Source organism: Somniosus microcephalus, chromosome 3 (genome assembly GCF_052327205.1).
Source record: "Somniosus microcephalus isolate GS21.2 chromosome 3, FLI_Smic_1.0, whole genome shotgun sequence".
Classification (NCBI taxonomy): domain Eukaryota; kingdom Metazoa; phylum Chordata; class Chondrichthyes; order Squaliformes; family Somniosidae; genus Somniosus; species Somniosus microcephalus.
Genome location: NC_140989.1, coordinates 14,234,672 through 14,259,802, shown reverse-complemented (window position 1 = coordinate 14,259,802; position 25,131 = coordinate 14,234,672). Strand labels below are relative to the sequence as shown.

Genomic DNA, 25,131 nt, shown 5'->3' with positions numbered 1-25,131 from the left:
TAGGGTCCCCTTCGGTGTCACCAACGGGGTCTCGGTCTTCCAAAGGGAGATGGACCGGATGGTTGACCAGAACGGACTGCAGGCCACATTCCCCTACCTAGATAACGTCACCATCTGCGGCCGCGACCGGCAGGACCACGACGTGAATCTGGAGAAATTCCTCCGTACAGCCCAACGGCTGAACCTCACCTACAATAAGGAGAAATGTGTGTTTAACACCTCGCGCCTTGCCATCCTTGGCTGTGTAGTAGAGAACGGACTCATCGGCCCCGACCCCGAAAGAATGCGCCCCCTCATGGAGCTACCCCTCCCCCACTGCCCTAAGGCACTTAAGAGAACCCTGGGGCTCTTCGCCTACTATGCCCAATGGGTGCCCAATTATGCGGACAAAGCCAGACCCCTCATGAAGTCCACATCCTTCCCCCTTACGGAGGAAGCGTGCGCAGCCTTCTCCCTCATTAAGGGAGACATTGCCAAGGCCACTATGCACGCAGTGGATGAGTCCATCCCCTTCCAAGTCGAGAGCGATGCATCCGACTTCGCCCTAGCCGCCACCCTTAACCAGGAGGGGAGACCGGTGGCCTTCTTCTCAAGGACCCTACAGGGCCCTGAGATCCGACACTCGTCGGTCGAGAAGGAGGCCCAGGCGATTGTGGAGGCGGTACGACGCTGGAGGCACTACCTGGCAGGCAAACGATTTACCCTCCTTACCGACCAACGTTCGGTCGCTTTTATGTTTAATAACAAGCTGAGGGGCAAAATCAAGAATGACAAGATCTTGAGGTGGAGAATCGAGCTCTCCACCTACGATTATGATATCTTGTACCGGCCAGGTAAGCTGAACGAACCCCCCGATGCTCTGTCACGAATTACATGCGCCAGCGCGCAAAGTGATAGACTTCAGACCCTCCACAACGACCTCTGCCACCCCGGGGTCACCAGACTTTACCACTTCATTAAGGCCCGCAACCTGCCCTACTCCATCGAGGAGGTCAGGACCATAACCAGGAACTGCCAGACCTGCGCCGAGTGCAAACCGCACTTCTTTAGGCCGGACAGAGCAAGCCTGATCAAGGCCACCCGCCCCTTCGAGCGCCTGAGCATCGACTTTAAGGGGCCCCTCCCGTCCTCTGACCGTAATGTGTACTTCCTCAACATTGTTGATGAGTACTCCCGTTTCCCCTTTGCCTTCCCCTGCCCAGACATGACCAGTACCACGGTCATTAAATGCCTGAACGACCTCTTCGCCTTGTTCGGGTTCCCAAACTATATACATAGTGACCGGGGCTCCTCTTTCATGAGCGAGGAACTCCGTCAGTTCCTACTAGCGAGAGGTATTGCAGCAAGTAGGACCACCAGCTACAACCCCCAAGGGAACGGCCAGGTGGAAAGAGAGAACGCGACGGTATGGAAGGCCGTCCTCTTAGCCTTAAAGTCTAAGGGCCTCCCAACCTCCCGCTGGCAGGAAGTCCTCCCGACAGCGCTGCACTCCATCCGGTCACTACTTTGCACTGCCGTTAACGCCACCCCCCATGAACGAATGTTTGTTTTCCCCAGGAAGTCGACTACGGGAACCACTCTACCAACCTGGCTGACCTCTCCGGGGCCCGTCTTGCTGCGAAAGCACGTGAGGGCCCATAAAACAGACCCCCTGGTCGAAAGGGTGAACCTCCTGCACGCCAACCCCCAGTACGCCTACGTGGCTTACCCAGACGGGCGGGAGGACACTGTCTCCTTACGAGACCTCGCACCCTCGGGCACTCCGGAGACACCACCTTTACCCCCCCCCACCACCCCCCCAATTCCAGCCCAGGTAGACGGCATGCCGGAACCCCACGAGCCTTCGCCGACCACGCAGACACCAGCACTAACACCGGATAATGCAGCACCGCCGCTGCGACGATCGGAGAGGCTTACGAGGCCTCCGGACAGACTGACATACCAGAACTGGTAGTACACTTCACCCCGCCGGACTCAAATCTAAACAAGGGGTGAATGTGGTAAACCACTTTATCGTTACACTATAGTTATCACTGTTGTATTGTTATCACCGTTGTATCACGATACGAGGTCGCCTCTTGTCGCGCTGTTATACCTGGGCTGACCACCTCCGACTCCGCCCATGGCTCCACCTACCTGCCCAGGTATAAAGGTAGTCGACTGGCTGGTATTCCTCCTTGTTGGACCCGATCACCCACGAGGGTGGGCTCTGTTATTTAGTCAATAAAAACCTTTAGTTACGTTCCTAACTCGTCGCCTTTTATTGGACGAATTGATAGGTATATCAAATATTATGGCCAGTACCTCCGCAATTTCTGACCTCAATTCCCTCAGCATCCTAGGATGCATCCCATCCGCTCCTGGTGACTTATCTACTTTAAGTACAGCCAGCCTTTCTAATACCTCTTTATCAATTTTTATACTATCAAGTGGCTCCACTATTCCCCTCCTTCACTATGTCCATGGCAGCATCTTCTTCCTTGGTGAAGACCAATGCAAAGTTCTCATTTAGTACCTCAGTCATGCCCTCTGCCTCCATGCATAGGTCTCCTTTTTGGTCCCTAATCGGCCCCATCCCTCCTCTTACTACCCTTTTACTATTTATATGCCTATAGAAGACTTTTGGATTACCTTTTATGTTGGCTGCCATTCTATTCTCATACCCTCTCTTTGCCCCTCTTATTTTCTTTTTCACTTCTCCTCTGACCTTTCTGTATATAGCCTGATTCTCAGATGTATTTGCAACCTGACATCTGTCACACATGCCTTTTTTCTGCCTCATCATATTGGCTATCTGTTTCATCATCCAGGGAACTCTGACTTTAGTTGCCCTACCTTTCCCCCTCGTGAGAATGTACCTCGACTGTACCCGAACTATTTCCTCTTTAAAGGCAGCCCATTGTTCCAATACAGTTTTGCCTGCCATTCTTTGATTCCAGTTTACCCGGGCCAGATCCGTTATCATCCCACTGAAATTGGCCTTCCCCCAGTTAAACATTCTTACTCTAGATTGCTCCCTGTCCTTTTCCATAGCTAATCCAAACCTTATGATACTATGATCACTGTTCCCTAAATGTTTACCTACTGGCACTTGCTCCACTTGACCTACCGTATTCCCCAGAACCAGATCCAGCAATGCCTCCTCCCTCGTCAGGCTGGAAACATACTGATCAAGAAAGTTCTCCTGAACACTTCAGAAATTCTTCCCCTTCTCTGCCCTTTACACTATTACAATCCCAGTCTATATTAGGATAGTTGAAGACCCCCATTATTACTACTCTATCATTCTTGCATCTCTCTGTAATTTCTCTGCTAATTTGCTCCTCCATATCTTTCCCACTATTTGGTGGTCTATAGAATACACCTAGGAGTGTAATGGCACCTCTATCATTTCTTAACTCTAGCCATATAGATTCAGTCCTTGACCCCTCCAGGACATCCTCTCGCTCCAGCACTGTAATATTCTCCTTAACCAATACTGCCACACCACCTCCTATCTTTCCTTCCCTATCTTTCCTGAACTTTATAATCAGGAATATTTAATACCCAATCCTGCCCTTTTTTGAGCTAGGTCTCAGTTATTGCCACAACATCATATTCCCATGTGACTATTTGTGCCTGCAACTCACTTACCTTGATTACTACGCTTCGTGTGTTCACATACATACACTGCAATCCTTTAAGCATTTTGATATGCACTGAGTGAGATGGGATGAGATTAAATCTGGGTCCTATTTGGGGCTAAGCAAGGCTGGCTACAAGAGGACACATTCAACTGCCATCACTTGAGGGGTGACAACACTAATATTCTGGGGGTTGGGTTACCTCATTCAAGCTGATTTTAAATAAAATAACAAATTAAATTATAATAGTAAAATCAGGGGCATTTCATGTGATGGAAGGCATCTATCTTACTAGTAGATGTTCCTTCAGAGTTGCAAAATTGGTCATGGATGCTTTAATTTGGGTCTTAACTAGACTCTGAGGTAACATCAAACTCAAATCTGGTGCGACATGCTAATCTTACACTATCAGCTCCTGTTGCAATCTCTGAAGGGAGGCATTTCTTAAATGAATAGCTGTGTCAAATAGTTAGTTAAGGGACTATTTATCTGGGATTATCCCTAGATTGGGTCCAACCTGTAACTCACTCGCAGGTATCCATTACTCTATATAAAGATGCAACTGAACCCTTGACTTAGATTCCAAGCTATAACTCAATTCCAAGTGACCACTATTCTCTAGATAAATAATCTAAGCTTCTCAATTGGATTCATCTTGTAGCTCAATCCCAAGTATCAAAAATTATTGTCAAAGGAGTGGGTCCATGTGACGGTTGTATATTTCCCAAGATTGAATCCAGTTGGTTATGAGATCAGATTAACTCATTATTAGACAGGTCAAAATCCTGGGACTCCCCAACTAACAGCATTGCAGGAGCAGCTTCACCACACGGTCTGCAGAGGTTCAAGAAGAAGGCGACCACCACCTTCTCAAAGGCAACTAGGGGTGGGCAGTAAATGCTGGGCTTGCCTATGACGCCCATATCCCGAGATTTGAAAAAAATCCCAATATCCTATATATGAACTATTTGAGTTACTGTTAGATTCTAGCCTGTAACTGACTCTCAGGTAATCATTATTTTATATATAAAAGCCTTCAATTAGAATCGATAATGTAACTCACGCCCAGGTATCCAGCATTCTTTCTTTTGGTTTTCTGAATATTTAATCAGATATATAATCGGATCTGAAAAAGAGTATTTTCGATTTTTTTAAATTGTCCACTCCACCTTTTATGTTGAATTCGGTGATTGACGGCTGGCACCATCACCAATAAGACCGTAAGCAAGAGCTCCCTTTTAACAGGGCACAACCAATAAACCACAAATTAAACCAAATTTAAATGGAACTTAACAAGTCAAATCACAATTTTGTTGCCGGGGGTAATGATGCACTCCAGTCCCTGCAGCGCCCACCGGTCGCGGGAGGCCTCAAGCGTGCCGGCGGACACCGCATGCTCCATCTCCAGGTCCACCCGGGCGCCAACGTGGCCGCGGAAGAGAGGCAGGGCAGTCAGGCCAAACAGCCCCCTCGACCGCCCGCTGCCTGGACCTGTTGATGGCCACTCTGGCCAGGCCAAGGAGCAGTCCCGATCTGCCCGCTCTCACCCCCCGCACCGGGTGACCAAAGACTGGGAGCGTGGGACGGAAGTGCAGCCAAAAATCGAGGTGCACCCCCCTTCAAACAGTGAAAGAGGGGCTGCAACCTCTCACAATGTGTACATGGAAGACTGACTCCTCCAGGCCGCAGAAATTACAGGCCATGAACCGATTTAAAAATGTGTTGCAGCAGGGACCACTCCATGCAACACCCCCCACCCAAGTCCAATTGTCCAGTAGGAGAAGAATGAACGGATACAATCATTAAATAACTAAATCCGCATTATTAGAACTTGATAAACCACAGCAGATTGTACTGAAATTTAAATAAGCGTCAGAACAGCACAAACAGCCAATTAGTCTTGATGCTGCGGGAATGACTCCATGGAGTTTGTTTCCAGATACACATCTGGACAGCTTCGCTTTAACGATCACCGTCGTCAGATGCTATAACATCATAGAAAGTTAACGCTTTGTAATAGACTTTCTAATTGCATTTAATTCCAAAACACGTCAAACGTGCCCCATTGGTCGGGGTGAGGGGCCAAAATTAAAGGCAAATATCCGTCAAAATATACCGCCCGATCATCGTTCAGTGCAGGTCAGTGGAATATACTTCACCTCCCGCTTCAAGATCTCATTAAACTCCTAAGTTTGAATGCAATGACGCAAACAAACAGGCGTACACCGTGGGGAAGATTGTGTCTGTGCGCTTTGTACAGCCTCTTCTTCCGAAAGGTGGGTTTAAAAACTGATTGCACGCTGGGCACAAAGGGAAAGTTCCCTCCCTGTGTTTGATTGTCACCTTCAAACAGAACAGAAACACGACACAAAGCGAATCTTTTGTATGACTTGTGGGTGAATACGTTGTGAAAGAGCAGAGAATGTGTTATGCATATTAACTCATTAATCAGCTGTTCACGATTACTGAAAAGATTGGCGGTGGTTAGATCACATGTGGGCGTCTTCAATTCTCAAGAACCCGGAACACGCGATCTATCCAATCTGGTATTGGGGGATCCAGGCGACTTGTCATTGGCTCAAAGATTGAATCCAGCACTCTGTGAGCTCAGTAGATTTCCTGATTAGATTGCTCCTTGGTAACCACTCCCAGGTATCCATTATTCTCAATATAATTCAATTGAAACTTTATTACATTATAGTCTGTAACTTATTCCCAGGTATACACATATTGAATATCTTTATTAGGTGCCAGTTACTTTCTCTATAGAAACAATCCAAACTCTTCATTTCCAGCCTGTAACTCACTCCCGGGTATCCATTATTCTATATATAAACCACCCGAACCCCTCGATTAGATTCCAGCCTGTAACTCACTCCCAGGTATCCAGTATTCTATATATAAGTCACCCGAACCCCTCGATTAGATTCCAGCCTGTAACTCACTCCCAGGTATCCATTATTCTATATATAAACCCCCCGAACCCCTCGATTAGATTCCAGCCTGTAACTCACTCCCAGGTATCCATTATTCTATATATAAACCACCTGAACCCCTCGATTAGATTCCAGCCTGTAACTCACTCCCAGGTATCCATTATTCTATATATAAAGCCCCAGAACCCCTCGAGTAGATTCCAGCCTGTAACTCACTCCCGGGTATCCATTATTCTATATATAAACCACCCGAACCCCTCGATTAGATTCCAGCCTGTAACTCACTCCCAGGTATCCATTATTCTAATCCCCTGCCATCCTTCCTCTATATATAAACCGTTTGAAACAATATGATTTCTTACATCTCTCCTACTTTGAAGAATAGCTTTCCATCTGGCCATCTTAACTAGCAGTTATGATTTTGTTACCTTTATATTTACGAATTTCTGCATAAAATACAGTCCCAATTCTAGGCATTCTTGTACATAAGCAGTTGGAACTCCTTGCTTGCTTTACAGCCTCTACTTCACGTTCAGGCATTAAATATTTTGTATACAAACACGCTAAACGGATTAGTTTCTAATCTGTTATGCACTCCCCATATCCAGTAATCCACACCTAAACTTCGTGAACCTCTCCATTAGATTATATTTGGTAACCCACCCAAGGTATCGATCGGTCTTTGCTAAAGACGGTAATGCAATACATTAAGACCATTGACTAACCATGCAATTGTACCACACACCCGGTACAATGAAGCAGTTTCCAATCGAGATTAATTGTTCCTTTGATCAGCTTTGCCTTTATTTTATGGTATCCAAAAGTATCATTTGAAGTACAATTTCATCCCTGATAAGGTGATTTAATATCGACCTGATCTAATATTCTCCCAAATGTGGTTGTGCATCCTTCTTCTTAGGCATTCCCTCGGAACCGAGGATGACCTGCTTCCACATTAAAAATGAGTTCTCAGGTGACTGATGAGTCCAATGAGGGACCTACAGTCTCTGTCACAGGTGGGGGCAGACGGTGGTTGAAGGGGCGGGTGGGTGTGGTGCTTGGGTTGACGTGCGCTCCTTGCGCTGCCTGCGCTTGGCTTCTGCTTGCTCCCGGTGAAGAGACTCGAGGTGTTCGCCGCCTTCCCGGATGCTTCTCCTCCACTTTGTGCGGTCTTGGGCCAGGGATTCCCAGGTGTCGGTGGGGATGTTACACTTTTTCAAGGAGGCTTTGAGGGTGTCCTTGAAGCATTTCCTCTGCTCACCTGGGGCTCTCTTGCCGTGCCGGAGCTCCAAGTAGAGCGCTTGTTTTGGGTGTCTCGTATCGGGCATGCGGACAATGTGACCCATCCATTGGAGCTGAACGAGCGTGGTCAAAGCTTCGATGCTGGGGATGTTGGCCTGAGTGAGAACACTGACGTTGGTGCGCCTATCCTGCCAATGAATTTGTAGGTTGTGCATATCTATTTTGCATCCAATATTCTGACAATTAAGGAGTGGGAGAGATAAAATTAAGTATCAAAACTACATTTGCACAAACCCTCACGTTCTATTACTCGGATTGCTTTGTTGGGTGCTTTTAGTTGTAATGACATTAATCCATCTGTATATAGAACGGTACCAGGGATGGTTATGTGGTGAGACTGGAGAAGCTGGGATTGTTCTCCTTAGATCAGAAAAGGTGAAGGGGAGATTTAATAGAGGTGTTCAAAATCATGAAGGGTTTTGATAGAGTAGAGGGGGAGAAACTGTTTCTGCTGGCAGAAAGGCCGTAACCCAGATTTAAGGTGATTGGCAAAAGAATCAGAGGTGAAATGAGAAGTGTTTTTTAACACAATTACGGAACGCGCTGCCTGAAAGGACAGTGGAAGCAGATTCAATAGTAACTTTCAGAAGGGAATTGGATAAACACTGGAAGGGGGGGAAATTGCAGGGCAGGGGGAGTGGGACTAATTGGAGAGCTCGTTCAAAGAGCTGTCACAGGAACTATTGGATGGAATGGCCTCCTTCAATGAAAGGGGAGGGCTCTCTAACTGTTAAAACTCACGCACACATATTCATATATATGGATACAGTAAGCAGGTGAAAGTTTGGGAGTTACAAGATCGTTCATTCTAATTTGCGGATGAGTAAGAGGGAGATGAGGAAGCGGCAGTGGGACCTGGATTTGGGGCTCATCGCAAATTGCAAGCACCTCCTTCAATAAATTGCTCAACGGGCTCTGACTACGCGCTCCCATTCCGCAGGGAATGCCGATGACGTCTTTATATATGTATTTATTTATGTCTCTTTTTGGGAACGGAAACGTGCCTGCCCTTTGTGTCCGGCGACTTGCCCTGTATAAAACCAGGACGGTTCTGGGTGTTGAGTGTCAGAGTTCTAGCTGAGGGGGTTAGGGAGAACGAACAGATCTCGACTTCCCTATAAGAGAGACAACAGCTAAAGAGACACTGTAAGAGGTACAAAGAGACTTGGGAGAGAGAGAGAGAGAGAGAGAGAGACAAAGAGATCTTTGCACTTCGATTCCTCAGACTAGTTCTCCACTTCAGCACCGGGGACAGCACCTAACGCCAAGTAGCACATCCGTATCTGGTAAGCTTTTCAAATGAAATCTTCTTCTTTCAATCTGTGATAGGACAATGTAAAAAAGAATGCACCATATTTAACAGTGTATCCTTCCCACGTAATTCCAGCCGATATGATAGTTTGATAACCTTAAATTAAATGGTTTGAAAAGATAATAAGTTAGAACTTCGGCGAGTTTGTGTCCTGGTCCATTTCTGAAAGTACACCTGTTTTCAGGAATGATTGCAGTGGCTCCTTTTTAAAAAAATTTAAAAATTCATTTGCTTGATATTCAATAAGGATCCAGGTCGGAAAGGTTGGGCTGAGTGAGAGGGGGGAGGAGGGGAGCCGGGAAGAAGGTTGTTGTGGATGGATTTATTGAGTAAAACGTTCCTATCTCGGATTGCAGGATCCGTCGCGATGGTGATCAGGTTCAGCTCCCACTTGGTGACGCTTTTCGCTCTCCTTAATGTTCTCTGCTCCCGAGGATCGGGGTTCCCGGCGCTTGGAACCTACTCAAACTTGAGGTAAGTGTTGCTCTCCGCCTTCTCCCCGAGAGAGTGCAGCGCTCCGGGCACAGGACATTCCCTCTTACCAATCAAAATATAACAATGAGGGCACTTTACAAGAAGGCAATCGTACTGCAGCCTCAAACCTTCTATAGCACCAACTTTAAGCTAAAACAATTGCATGTGGACATGAAATGGAATGGTTCCACTAGCACTCTCGGAGAAGGGAGTGGGGCTGATACAGAGAGAGAGGGGCAGGGGGCTTGGAGCGGTGTGTGACACATAAATATGGTCCATAGACTTCCTTGGTATACTGACCATCTCAGCTTCGTGCCCGGAGCTTTGCTGTTTCAACAGGAGCTGGCGGAATGGGGGGAGAAGAAGACCATAGCTGTAGCTCATTCAATGCATTTGGGCTGATTTTACTTCATCAAGCACCGTGATTATGCTAAGTAATGAATGCGCCCACGTTGACGGATAGGATTGCCGCATGGAGTGATTGAGGCGAATAGCAGAAGCGTATTTAAGGGGAAGCTGGATAAACACACGAGGGAGAAAGGAATAGAAGATTGTGCTGATAGGGTGAGATGTAGAAAGGCGGGAGAAGGCTCTCGTGGAGCAGAAACGCCGGCATAGATCTCTTGGGAGGAATGGCCACTCACAGTAGAATGCACGGCCAGTTCCTGGGTTTGAGCTGGGATCAACTTGTAAAGTGTGTGGGATTCGGAGTGAATGTGAGGTGGTCTCCCCACTCTCTGCTGGATAACCCTAGACCTTAGCACTCTATATATTGTTGTTGGGTGTGGAGAACGCTAGATAGTAAAGTTGATCAGCTCCTTCTCGATATTTGCTAAATGGCGAGGAAGCTTTTCTTCCTACAGAGTATTCTCTCTCCGGATATTGCTAACTCCTTTCTGAAGTTTGTCGAGAATGTCGGTGGGAGAAAATTGGTATGATCCTGTGCAGAGACTCTGGTAAATGGTTGGAGACCTGCTCTTGTCTGGGGAAATCGGAAACCGCCTGAAAAACTTCATGAATGAATTGACACAGTCGTTATACATTGCGACAAGAATAATTCTTCCTCAAATTGTACACACACTGCCCTTAACATCAGTTGCTTGGGACGAATTTGGCTTGTTGTTGGTCTAATGCTGTTTGCAATTTGGATTGTTGTCATCTGTGGTCTGTTCATGCGGTTTGTGGCTGGGCTGTTTAAGGTTATACCAATGCATGTTTGTGGCTGGGCTGTTTAAGGTTATACCAATGCATGTTTGTGGCTGGGCTGTTTAAGGTTATACCAATGCATGTTTGTGGCTGGGCTGTTTAAGGTTATACCGATGCATGTTTGTGGCTGGGCTGTTTAAGGTTATACCGATGCATGTTTGCGGCTGGGCTGTTTAAGGCTATACCGATGCATGTTTGTGGCTGGGCTGTTTAAGGTTATACCAATGCATGTTTGTGGCTGGGCTGTTTAAGGTTATACCGATGCATGTTTGTGGCTGGGCTGTTTAAGCTTATACCAATGCATGTTTGTGGCTGGGCTGTTTAAGGTTATACCGATGCATGTTTGTGGCTGGGCTGTTTAAGCTTATACCGATGCATGTTTGTGGCTGGGCTGCTGCTTGTTCTGGTTATACGAATGATACTTGTGGTTGCACCGGGGCTGTCTGTGGTTATACCGGTGCTGCTTATGGTTGCACTGATTCTATCTACTTCTAATTCCTAGACTGGGAAATTCCGTTGGGTTCGATGGACAGACCGATGAGGACCAGTCACAATTACCGGTGAAAGCTGACAGTGACATTTACCAAAGCCCCTTGTCTGACGGCGACAAATTCTATTACCAGTTGCCCGCAGGCATCCCAAGGTGAGTGACCCACAATGTCCAGGAGCTTCCAAATGTTGTACACCTCAAAAATGCAGTTCAAACTGCTTATTCGACTGGTCTAGAATATAAATCGAGAACATGACTACACCCAGGCCAGCCACACTGAGCTGTGTGTGTGTGTGTGTGTATAAATGTTGGGAATAAACAGCAAGTGGATTATAGACGTGGAAGGGAAGGCTGGCCAATGCTTGGGGCGGAGACCAGAGAGCCGCTTCTCTCAGATGCTGATCCAACTGTCGCGTCTTTCCAGCATTGTTTGTGTTTCAGAATTTACCATTCTTTCTATAAATCAGCCAAGGCCTAGTTATTCAATGAAACTGTGTTTCTTTTTCCCTTTTCACTAGAACAACGCGACACGCAGATGGCCTTTTCACCAGCGGGTACAGCAAACTGCTGGGCCAGTTATCAGCCAGGAGATATCTAGAATCGCTGATAGGAAAAAGGGTCAGGTATGTGGACACATGGGCTCAGAGGGGTGGGGACACAAGACACTGGGAGCTCCCTGCTATTTGCTCTGCGGTTGGATCTATTTGAACCGTACAGATGGCACTGAGTGTAGGAGTAGGAGCAAGACCATCAAGCACTCACAACTCTCAGTGGATACGCAAAGAGTTTATAAGCATCAGGTAGGGGGCATACACCCCAATTTTAAACAGACTAAACAACGGGATGGTTTAAAGTGCTGAGCAAATTACTCCTTGAATTTGTGATTTCAATAGTCAACATGGTAGAGCGTGGCGCATCCAGGTAACATATCACATTTTACAAGTAGAACTGAGAGAATCACTATGTTGTTTTACCAAGAAAAAAAGGCGTCCTGTTCAATACTGAGGGGGACGAAATTCTATGGTCACTTTAGGCCAGAAATTACCAGCGGCCATAGAAGCAGACACAAGCCCAACTCATGATGGGGTAGATTTTCTTGGGTTGTGCACTAGGTCACCTGAGTGCTGTAGATATCGGAGAATTGGGCTGAATACACGCCTGCAATGGAACCATGGGGACTGTCCTGCATTGAGTTAAATGGCGGAAAATCTGAAATGTTCCTTTACAGGTAGATACTGGCCTCCCTGATGTGTCTGGGTAACCCAGTGCAGACTCGGGGAAGTCTCTCCTGATGTCTCGCCTCTGAGTCAGTAGGTTGTGTGTTCAAGTCCCACTAAGCACATAAGTCCAGGCTGACACCCCAGTGTTGACACTGAGTGCTGCACTGTCGGAGGTGCCGTCTTTCGGATGAGACATTAAACTGACGCCCCACCCGCTCTCTCGGGTGGATGTAAAAGATCCCATGGCACTATTTCGAAGAAGAGCAGCGGAGTTATGACCAGTGTCCTGACCAATCCCTTACAAAAAGTTGGTGGAATACAGTTAAACTGTATAAGTCAATATCACCTCCAATAAATTCTATGTGTCTTTCACAAATGGATTGGTGTTGTAATAGATGAATATAATGATGTGGCAAATGCATGGGTGAAGACTTTCTGTATTTCTAATGAAATGGTCTAATGTGTTTTATAATGTATTTATCATTTCAGTGAATAAAGGATAGGTTCTTTGGTCAATAGGTTAAGGGACGACTTAATACATGTGTTCAAAATTATGAGAGGTTTTGGTCAGAGTAAACAAGGAGAAACTGCTGGTGGGTAACCAGAGGACACAGATTTAAGATAATTGGCAAAAGAACCGGGGGAGATGAGATTTTTTTAATGCAGTGAGTTGTTGTGATCTGGAATGCACTGCCTGAAAGGGTGGTGGAAACAGATTCAATAGTAACTTTCAAACGGGAATTGAAAAGTAAAAATTTGCAGGCCTATGGGGAAAGAGTGGGATTAATTGGGGAGCTCTTTCAAAGAGCCGGCAGAGGCACGATGGGCCGAATGGTCTCCTTCTGTGCTGTAAGATTCTATGAGCAGGTGTGATGATGTGGGAGGTGTATTGCTGAAGATTTCCTCTCTTTAATATGTTTGGCTGAATCTAAAAGCCGTTCTTTTGGAACTTATTCACGGTTTCACCACAACATTTAAAGATTTGACAGGAGGCATTTCCCCCTTGTTAAAAAATATTCTCGCAGATGAGTTCCCTGAGATCGTATCGTGTGTAATCTGTTACCGGGATGGGGGAGGTTTAACGGAGGGAGTTTTCAACCTTTACCTGGCCCAGGTGCTTGGCCCGGGCACCTCGGACTGATGACGCTCTTCTTGGTGACAAACAGTGCCCCGGATGCGCAGGTTCCGGTCAAACGCCACTCCGATGCTGTCTTCACCGACAACTACAGCCGGATCCGAAAACAGATGGCAGTGAAAAAATATATCAACAGCTTACTGGCCGGCAAGAGAAGGTACTGGAAATAAATCTGGACCAAAGATCAGTGTATTCAAGAGGCAGTGAGGCTAGATTTATGCTGCCACTGTTGTGTCAATACGAATTGCTTTTGGGTGTGCCCTGGTCTACAGTTGCATCGAAATGACAACACGGACACAAGCCGGTCGGCCCAGCCACTCCATGTTGGTGTTTATCTTCCACAGGAGAAGTGTCCTAATCCCATGTGCCTGCTCTGCTCCCATGTTCCTTTATCCCCCTTTTTCTTAACTTTCCATCTTATTCTTAAACATTGCTGCTTCAGTCTCTAACTCTGGGACCGCAGTCCACAGCCTCGAGATCCTCTATGTAAAGTTTCTCTTGCTCTCTATCCTATCCCTCTTGTATCAGAGCCACGGCTGACACCTGGTTAATCAGTAGAACTCTGGTCTCTGAGTCAGATGGTAGTGGGTTCAAACCCCACTCCAGAGACTTGAGCACATGATCTGACATGTCAGTGCAACAACAACTTACATTTACATAGCACCTTCTAGTGCAGTGCAGTACTGATGGGGTGCTGCACTGTCAGAGGTGCTGTCTTTTGGATGAGCTAAAACCTTGTTTGCCCTCTGAGGCGGATGTAAAAGACCAGTATTCGAAGGGTAGGGGAGTTGTCCTAGTGTCCTGGCCAATATTCCTCCCTCGACCAACATCACTAAAATATCTGACTGCTGTTAGTGGGACCTTGCTGTCGGATATTGGCCACTGAGTGTTTCCCTGCATTACAACAGTGACTTCACTTTAAAAATACTTCATTGGCCGTGAAGTGCTTTGGGATGTCCTGAGTTTGTGAAAGGCGCTATATAAATGCCAGTTCTTTCTAGTCTTATAGCTATGGTCCAGGGGCAATATAGCTCAGGAGACTACTAAGGACACTAAAGCCCTGAGGTTTTGGAGACCCTAACATAGACCAACACAGTTCCCAATATGGGCATAAGAAACCCAACCTAAAATGTGCTGGTTACAGCAAGGACACTGCTTAACCTAATGCCTTTCAAAAGTGGCTTACCGATGGAGCAGTAATTAGAACCCAGTATTGCTATTTAATGCAGTAGTATAGTGGATCAAACCAATTTTTGTATTGTTCCATTCAAAGTATTCTATTTCATCATCTAGATTTCCATTTGAGTTGATTAAGCACCATTGTTCCACCCATTTTTAAACTGTGCTTCAATGTGTATCAATTGTTATAACTAACAGATCAAGGCAATGAAAATGATTGCCATCACCATTATTCTTCTGTGTGCCCAACCACTGTTTTCAATCTGTCACCAGCCAAGAAGAGCTAAACGCAGCCAATGGCGTAGACACGCCCCCGCTTGTTGAGAACTATGACAGTGTGACGGTTGATGAATTTTTGAATCGTCTTCCAGCTTTGGTAGGTACAGATCTCTCCACCAGGCTGCTCATATAAGACTTGGAGATAGTTCATGATATTTGTACTTGCTTAATATTAGCAGTCACCTACCCATTTTCATAAAACAAATCTTAGTAATTTCATATAGATATAGACAGTACAGTATGGTAAAACAATTCGTTGCAGGTCCATTATGGTAAAGGAGCTAGTCTGGATAGATGCTTTGTAAATTCAATAAAGTATATAACAGTTAAGTCTACATAGACTCATTGCAGGCACACTAAGGTACAACACTGGGTCTGGAATAGACTCATTGCAGGCACACTATGGTACAACACTGGGTCTAGAATAGACTAATTGCAGGTACACTATGGTACAACACTGGGTCTAGAATAGACTCATTGCAGGCACACTGGTACAACACTGGGTCTAGAATAGACTCATTGCAGGTACACTATGGTACAACACTGGGTCTAGAATAGACTAATTGCAGGTACACTATGGTACAATACTGGGTCTGGAATAGACTCATTGCAGGTACACTATGGTACAACACTGGGTCTAGAATAGACTCATTGCAGGTACACTATGGTACAACACTGGGTCTAGAATAGACTCATTGCAGGTACACTATGGTACAACACTGGGTCTAGAATAGACTAATTGCAGGTACACTATGGTACAATACTGGGTCTGGAATAGACTCATTGCAGGTACACTATGGTACAACACTGGGTCTAGAATAGACTCATTGCAGGTACACTATGGTACAACACTGGGTCTAGAATAGACTCATTGCAGGCACACTATGGTGCTATCGGGGGAAGGCAGCAGCAGCCAACTTCCTGGCACCATGGGTGGCTCTGCTGCACAGGACGGGAGGAAAAAGACTGGGAGAGCTATAGTGATAGGGGATTCTATTGTAAGGGGAATATATAGGTGTTCCTGCGGCCGCAAACGAGACTCCAGGATGGTATGTTGCCTCCCTGGTGCAAGGGTCAAGGATGTCTCGGGGCAGCTGCAGGGCATTCTGGAGGGAGACAGTGAACAACCAGTTTTTGTGGTGTATATAGGTACCAACGATATAGGTAAAAACTGGGATGAGGTCCTAAAAGCTGAATATAGGGAGTTAGGAGGTAAATTAAAAAATAGGACCTCAAAGGTAGTAATCTCAGGATTACTACCAGTGCCACATGCTAGTCAGAGTAGAAATAGAAGGATATTTCAGATGAATACGTGGCTAGAGGAATGGTGCAAGGGGGAGGGATTCAAATTCCTGGGACATTGGAACCGGTTCTGGGGGAGGTGGGACCAGTACAAACTGGACGGATTGCACCTGGGCGGGACCGGGACTGACATCCTAGGGGGAGTGTTTGCTACTGCTGTTGGGGGGGGTTTAAACTAAAATGGCAGGGGGTTGGGAACCTGTGCAGGGAGACAGTGGAAAGGGAAGCAAGGATAGAAACAAAAGACAGGAAGGAGAAAAGCAAAAGTGGAAGGCAGAGAAATCAAGGATGTAAATCAAACAGGGCTACAGTAAATAATAATTCTAAAAGGACTAAGAGTGTTAAAAAAAACAAGCCTGAAGGCTTTGTGTCTTAATGCGAGGAGCATTCATAATAAGGTGGATGAATTAGCTGTGCAAATAGATGTAAACGGATATGATGTAATTGAAATTACAGAGACATGGCTCCAGGGTGACCAAGGCTGGGAGTTCAACATCCAGGGGTATTCAATATTCAGGAAGGACAGGCAAAAAGGAAAAGGAGGTGGGGTAACATTGCTGGTTAAAGAGGAGAGTAACACAATAGTAAGAAAGTATATTAGCTCTGATGATGTGGAATCTGCATGGGTAGAGCTGAGAAATACCAAGGGGCAGAAAACATTAATGGGAGTTGTGTACAGACCCCCAAACAGTAATGCTGAGGTTGGGGATCGCATTAAATGGGAAATTAGAGATGCATGCAATAAGGGTACTGCAGTTATCATGGGTGACTTTAATCTACATATAGATTGGGCTAACCAAATTATTAATAATACTGTGGAGGAGGAATTCCTAGAGTGTATACGGGATGGTTTCCTGGACGAATATGTCGAGGAACCAACTAGAGGTCAGGGCATCTTAGACAGGGTATTATGTAATGAGAAAGGATTAATTAGCAATGTTGTTGTGCGAGGCCCCTTGGGGAGGAGCAATCATAATATGATACAATTCTTCATTAAGATGGAGAGTGAAGTAGTTGACTCAGAGACTAGGGTCCTGAATTTATATAAAGAAACTACGATGGTATGAGGCACGAGTTGGCTAGGATGGATTGGGGAATGTTGCTTAAAGGGTTGATGGTGGATAGGCAATGGCAAACATTTAAAGATTGCATGGATGAACTACAGAATTTGTTCATCCCTGTTTGGCATAAAAATAAAACAAAAAAGTGACTGAACCATGGCTAACAAGGGAAATTAGGGATCCAAGGAGAGGACGGCGGGGGAGTCCAGAACCAGGGGTCACAGTCTAAGGCTAAGGGGCAAGCCATTCAGGACTGAGATGAGGAGGAATTTCTTCACCCAGAGAGTGGTGAACCTGTGGAATTCTCTACCAGAGAAGGCAGTTGAGGCCAACTTATTAAATATATTCAAGAAGGAGTTAGATATATTTCTTAAAGCTAAAGGGATCAAGGGATATGGGGAGAAAGCAGGGACAAGATACTGAATTTGGATGATCAGCCATGATCTCATTAAATGGCGGAACAGACTCGAGGGGCCGAATGGCGTACTCCTGCTCCTAACTTCTATGTTTACAACACTGGGTCTGGTATAGACTCATTGCAGGCACACTATGGTACAACACTGGGTCGAGAATAGACTAATTGCAGGTACACTATGGTACAACACTGGGTCTGGAATAGACTCATTACAGGCACACTATGGTACAACACTGGGTCTAGAATTGATTCATTGCAGGTACACTATGGTACAACACTGGGTCTAGAATAGACTCATTGCAGGTACACTATGGTACAGCACTGGGTCTAGAATAGACTCATTGCAGGCACACTATGGTACAACACTGGGTCTAGAATAGACTCATTGCAGGCACACTATGGTACAACACTGGGTCTGGAATAGACTCATTGCAGGCACACTATGGTACAACACTGTGTCTAGAATAGACTCATTGCAGGCACACTATGGTACATCACTTGGGTCTAGAATAGACTCATTGCAGGTACACTATGGTACAACACTGGGTCTAGAATAGACTCATTGCAGGTACACTATGGTACAACACTGGGTCTGGAATAGATTCATTGCAGGCACACTATGGTACAACACCTGGTCTGGAATAGACTCATTGCAGGTACACTATGGTACACCACTGGGTCTGGAATAGACTCATTGCAGGTACACTATGGTACAACACTGGGTCTAGAATAGACTCATTGCAGGTACACTATGGTACAACACTGGGTCTAGAATAGACTCATTGCAGGCACACTATGGTACAACACTGGGTCTGGAATAGACTCATTGCAGGCATACTGGTACAACACTGGGTCTAGAATAGACTCATTGCAGGTACACTATGGTACAACACTGGGTCTAGAATAGACTCATTGCAGGTACACTATGGTACAACACTGGGTCTGGAATAGACTCATTGCAGGCACACTGGTACAACACTGGGTCTAGAATAGACTCATTGCAGGCACACTAAGGTACAACACTGGGTCTAGAATAGACTCATTGCAGGCACACTATGGTACAACACTGGGTCTGGAATAGACTCATTGCAGGTACACTATGGCACAACACTGGGTCTAGAATAGACTCATTGCAGGTACACTATGGTACAACACTGGGTCTGGAATAGACTCACTGCAGGTACACTATGGTACAACACTGGGTCTAGAATAGACTAATTGCAGGTACACTATGGTACAACACTGGGCCTAGAATAGACTCATTGCAGGCACACTGGTACAACACTGGGTCTAGAATAGACTAATTGCAGGTACACTATGGTACAACACTGGGTCTGTAATAGACTCATTGCAGGTACACTATGGTACAACACTGGGTCTAGAATAGACTCATTGCAGGCACACTATGGTACAACACTGGGTCTGGAATAGACTCATTGCAGGCACACTATGGTACAACACTGGGTCTAGAATAGACTCATTGCAGGTACACTATGGTACAACACTGGGTCTGGAATACACTCATTGCAGGTACACTATGGTACAACACTGGGCCTAGAATAGACTCATTGCAGGTACACTATGGTACAACACTGGGTCTAGAATAGACTCATTGCAGGTACACTATGGTACAACACTGGGCCTAGAATAGACTAATTGCAGGTACACTATGGTACAACACTGGGTCTAGAATAGACTCATTGCAGGTACACTATGGTACAACACTGGGTCTAGAATAGACTCATTGCAGGTACACTATGGTACAACACTGGGTCTAGAATAGACTAATTACAGGCACACTATGGTACAACACTGGGTCTAGAATAGACTAATTGCAGGTACACTATGGTACAATACTGGGTCTGGAATAGACTCATTGCAGGCACACTATGGTTTAACAGCTGTCAGATTGTCATAATAACCCAACTGGTTCACTCATGTCCTTGTGGGGAAGGGAACCTGTCACCCGTACCTGGTCTGGCTTGTAGGTGACTGCAGTCCTGCACCAACATGGTTGACTTCTAACTGAAGTGGGTTAGCAAGCCACTCAGTTATATCAAGCCAGTGATTCAAGAAGGTCGCGCACCATCACTGCCTGAGGGCAACTCGAGTTGGGAAATAAATGCCGGCCTTGCCAGCGACGCCCACAACCTGAGACTGAATTTTTAAAAAAGGAACAGCTCCATTCATTTAAACAGATTTGCAATCTGTAGGACTATGTAACTGGAAAATAAAACAAACCCTAACTGTGGCAATAACAATATTGTCTTACAGCTGCTTTAGAAAGGCTTGTTACAGACATGAGGATAAATTCACCGATGCCATGCTCCCAGCCGTGAGCTACTTTCAAAAGGAATATGAGTCAGAGTTAGGGGTACAATAGCGTAGCGCCTATATGCGGACCCATGCTCTCTTTAAATTAAGTTTCTCCTAGAATGGATTGTAGCTGTTCCTGGCGGATTAATATAGATATAATGCGAGAGTAGTTGAGGTGTGATGCACCATTTTCATCATTTGAAAATTAATCACAAGGTGCCTTCTTCAGAAAGCAGTGCTCAACTTGAACTGTTCTCCGTGGGATTTTATGGTATTAAAATTGATGGTTTTACAATGTTGATATTTTATTAACAATTTCCCTCATGCGCAATTTTGTTTTATTCTTTCATGGGGTGTGGGCATCACTGGCAAGGCCAGCGTTTATTGCCCATCCCTAATTGCCCCTTGAGAAGGTGGTGATGAGCCCCCTTCTTGAGCCGCTGCAGTCCGTGTGGTGAAGGTGCTCCCACAGTGCTGTTAGGGAGGGAGTTCCAGGATTTTGACCCAGCGACGATGAAGGAACGGCCGATATATTTCCAAGTCAGGATGGTGTGCAACTTGGAGGTGATGGTGTTCCCTTGTCCTTCTAGGTGATAGAGGTCATGGGTTTGGGAGGTGCTTTTGAAGAAACCTTAGCGAGTTGCTGCAGTGCATCTTGTAGATGGTACACACTGCAGCCACAGTACGCCAGTGGTGGAGGGAGTTAATGTTTAAGGTGGTGGATGGGGTGCCAATGTTTAAGGTGGTGGATGGGGTGCCAATCAAGTGGGCTGCTTTGTCCTGGATGGTGTGGAGCTTCCTGAGTGTTGTTGGAGCTGCACCCATTCAGGCAAGTGGAGAGTATTCCATCACACTCCTGACTTGTGCCTTGTAGATGGTGGAAAGGCTTTGGGGAGTCAGGGGGTGAGACCCTCGCCGCAGAATACCCAGCCTGTGACCTGCTCTTGTAGCCACAGTATTTATGTGGCTGGTCCAGTTGAATTTCTGATCAATGGTGACCCTCAGGATGATAGTTGGGGATTTGGCAATGGTAATCCCATTGAATGCCAAGGGGAGGTGATTAGACTTTCTTTTGTTGGAGATAGTCATTGCCTGGCACTTGTGTGGCACGACTGATTGTGGTGATGGAGTTTCTTTCCTGGTATCTGTTTATTTACTGTGTGCAGGGACAGGTTCAGTAGAGGCCAGATACATCGAGTTGGAGACCACCAATTGGACTATCAAAGTACCATCCCTTGGGGAGAAACCAAGTTATCAAGATCAGAAGAAACCAGTGGAAAATCACTGGCTTTCTTTCCCTTTTTTATTTAAATATCTATTCATTAGTCAGCCCGCCACCTGTTTCATTGCGATGTATTTGTGATGTATTTCTAATTTATGGGTCATTTTAATCTAATTCGCCCTGCGGCAAACTGATGCGATCAGATTAGATGCCCATTTTACACGTTGCTGGATTTACATTCCATTAAAGTCAATGGAAAGTAAGATGCGGCAGGGTGTAACATGGGAATCTAGTGGGATTGCATCAGTTTCTGCAGGGCAGATCAGGTTAAAGTTCACCCTCCCCCCCCCCCCCCGCCACTCACTACGAGATTGATGCTTGAGCCAATCACGTGCAAGTGGGCTTGGCCTCGATTGCCTTAAAAAGCAGCTTTTGAAACTGGTGTTTCAAAGGTTGTGGGTCCAAGTCCCACTCCAGAGACTCAAGCACATAATCCAGGCTGACACTCCCAGCACAGTACTGAGGGAACATAGGAACAGGAGGCGGCCATTCTTCCCCTCGAGCCTGTTCTGCCATTCGATGAGATCATGGCTGATCTACGACCTAACTCCATATACCCGCCTTTGGCCCGTATCCCTTGATATCTTTGGTTAACAAAAATCTATCAAACTCCAATTTAAAATTAACAATTGATCTAACATCAATTGCCGTTTGCAGAAGAGAGTTCCAAACTTCTACCACCCTTTGTGTGTAGAAGTGTTTTCTAATTTCACTCCTGAAATGTCTGGCTCTAATTTTTAGGCTATGCCCCCTAGTCCTAGACTCCTCGACCAGCGGAAATAGTTTCTCTCTATCTACCCTATCTGTTCCCCTTAATATCTTGAAAAATTCGATCAGATCACCCCTTAACCTTCTAAATTCTAGGGAATACAACCCTACTTTGTGTAATCTCTCCTCGTAACTTAACCCTTGGAGTCCGGGTATCATTCTGGTAAACCTACGCTGCCCTCCCTCCAAGGCCAATATATCCTTCCTAAGGTGTGGTGCCCAGAACTGCTCACAGTGCTCCAGGTGTGGTCTAACCAGGGCTTTGTATAGCTGCAGCTTAACTTCTACCCCCTTGTATTCTAGTCCTCTAGATATAAAGGACAGCATTCCATTAGCCTTTTTGAGTATTTTCCGTATCTGTTCATGACATTTTAATAATCTGTGTACCTGGACCCCCGAGTCTCTTTGGACCTCCACTGCTTTTAGCTTTTCACCATTTAGAAAGTACCCTGTTCTGTCGTTTTTAGGTCCAAAGTGGATGACCTCAATTTGCCTTTTTTATTAGTTCCTGGTATGTGGTCATTGCTGGCAAGGCCAGCATTTATTGCCCATCCCTACTTGCCCTCGAGAAGGTGGTGGTGAGCCACCCTCTGCAGTCCTCATGGTGAAGGTACTCCCACAGTGCTGTTAGGGAGGGAGTTCCAGGATTTTGACCCAGCTACGATGAAGGAATGATATATTTCCAAGTCAGGATGCTGTGTGACTTGGAGGGGAACTTGGAGGTGGTGGTGTTCCCATGCGCCTGCTGCCCTTGTCCTTCTAGGTGGAAGAGGTCGCGGGTTTGGGAGGTGCTGCCGAAGAAGCCTTGGCGAGTTGCTGCAGTGCATCTTGTAGATGGTACACACTGCAGCCACGGTACGCTGGTGGTGGAGGGAGTGAATGTTTAAGGTGGTGGATGGGGTGCCAATCAAGCAGGCTGCTTTGTCCTGGATGGTGTCAAGCTTCTTGATTGTTGTTGGAGCTGCACTTATCCAGGCAAGTGGAGAGTATTCCATCACACTCCTGACTTGTGCCTTGTAGATGGTGGAAAGGCTTTGGGGAGTCAGGAGGTGAGACACTCGTCGCAGAATACCCAGCCTCTGTCCCGCTCTTATTGCCACAGTATTTATGTACATTGAAATCCATTTGCCACAGTTTTGCCCATTCACTATCTCTATCCCTTTGTAATTTTATGCTTTCATCTACAATGATGCCTATCTTTGTGTCATCAGCAAATTTGGATATATGGCTTTCTATGCCATCATCTAAGTTATTAATAAATACTGTGAATAGTTGAGGCCCCAACACAGATCACCATGGGCCACCCTGCCAGTTTGAGTACCTGCCCATTATCCCTACTCTCTGTCTCTTGCCACTTAGCCAATTTCCTAACCAGGTCAATAATTTGCCTTCAATTCCATGAGCTTCTATGTTAGGTAACAGTCTTTTATGAGGGACTTTATCAAATGCCTTCTGGAAGTCCATATAAATAACATCCATAGACATTCCCCTGTCCACTACTTTAGTCACCTCTTCAAAAAATTCAATCAGTTTGTCAGGCATGACCTACCTTTCATAAAACCTCTTTCTGATCAACCGAAAATTTTTGAGGGAATGCTGCACTAATGGAGGTGCTGACTGACGTAATAAAACTCACTACACACTTGGTTTGAGCATAAAGCAAGGCTTTAATCAACTTGTTTCAGAACATGGAGGTCTAGTTGTACTTCACTAGCTCCTTGTCTTACAAAATGTCCCTTTTTTTTAAAAAAGGGTTTCGACCCAAAACGTCAGCTCTAATTTCTCTCCACTGATGTTGCCTGGCCTGCTGAGTTTTTCCAGCATTTTCTGTTGTTATTACTTTATCAGATGGCCTGCCAAGGGAGGCTGAAATTTTTCAAAGTGTTGAGCATCCGATAGTAAAAAGGTCTGCACAGACTAACTGCTGCTGTTTTTGTTTTAAACAGAATCTCTGAAGAACGTCTTACTTACTGAACAAAACTGCGTACAGCCTTTTTCCACTATTAATCAGGAGTGAGAACCCTTCCATGTCAAACTCCAAAAACCAACATGTTGTGAAGTGACAGTTTTGGTGACCTATTTAGTTCCTTGTAAATGAGAGTCACGGTTTATACACTGTAAATAGCATCCTTTCCCCTCCCCCGTCAACCTCTGCCTAAAAGTTGTATAATATCTATCTATCTATTAGCCTTAGCCTTGGACTGAGATACGCTCTGCAATGTCCCACATCCCTTTACTGCCTCAACCTAATAAATGTTTTGGATGCAGCATGTAATAGCCGCACTGTATTAATTTGCACTGTAAACATAACCGTTGTGTTCAAGGCTATTAATGAAATTTCCCGTTTGTCATCTTTTTCTTCTTTAGACTATAAACTTTGTTGAATTATATCACTGTCGTATTAAGTGGCATCTAATTTTCTTCCCCTGTCAATGCTATAGCTGCAAGGGGAGATTTACCTCGGGAGGGCTGGAATGCAAGGGGGTGAAAGTTATGCTACCATTGTATAAAGCTCTGGTTAGACCCCCTGCCTGTGGCGCTGTGTTCAGTTCCGGGCACCGCACCTCCGGAAGGATATATTGCATAGAATTAAATAGGATGTACAGCACGGAAACAGGCCATTCGGCCCAACCAGTCCATGCCGGCGTTCATGCTCCACTCGAGCCTCCTCCCATCCTTCTTCATCTAACGCTATCAGCATAACCCTCTCTTCCCTTCTCCCTCACATGCTTATCTTGGCCATGGAGGGCGTGCAGCGCAGGTTCACCAGAATGATAGCGAATTATGAGGACATGTTGCACAGACTGGGCTTGTATTCCCTCGAGTAAAGA

General features: G+C 45.7%; 1 protein-coding gene across 2 annotated transcripts in view; it reads left to right on the top strand.

Annotated features, from left to right (window-relative positions):
• Positions 1 to 24,690, top strand: part of vip (vasoactive intestinal peptide) — a 122,562-nt gene extending 97,872 nt beyond the window's left edge. The window contains exons 1-7 of one of the 2 annotated variants that reach the window (XM_085979221.1): positions 8,885 to 9,147; positions 9,530 to 9,647; positions 11,356 to 11,496; positions 11,862 to 11,966; positions 13,730 to 13,855; positions 15,151 to 15,253; positions 24,247 to 24,690. In XM_085979221.1, the coding sequence (XP_085835347.1) occupies positions 9,541 to 9,647; positions 11,356 to 11,496; positions 11,862 to 11,966; positions 13,730 to 13,855; positions 15,151 to 15,253; positions 24,247 to 24,255 (591 nt within the window). In that variant the 5' untranslated portion in view covers positions 8,885 to 9,147; positions 9,530 to 9,540 and the 3' untranslated portion in view covers positions 24,256 to 24,690. Of the gene's footprint in view, positions 1 to 8,884; positions 9,148 to 9,529; positions 9,648 to 11,355; positions 11,497 to 11,861; positions 11,967 to 13,729; positions 13,856 to 15,150; positions 15,254 to 24,246 lie in introns of those variants that run through there. The other variant, XM_085979220.1, reaches the window with a different exon arrangement.
• Positions 24,691 to 25,131: the final 441 nt, after the last annotated feature.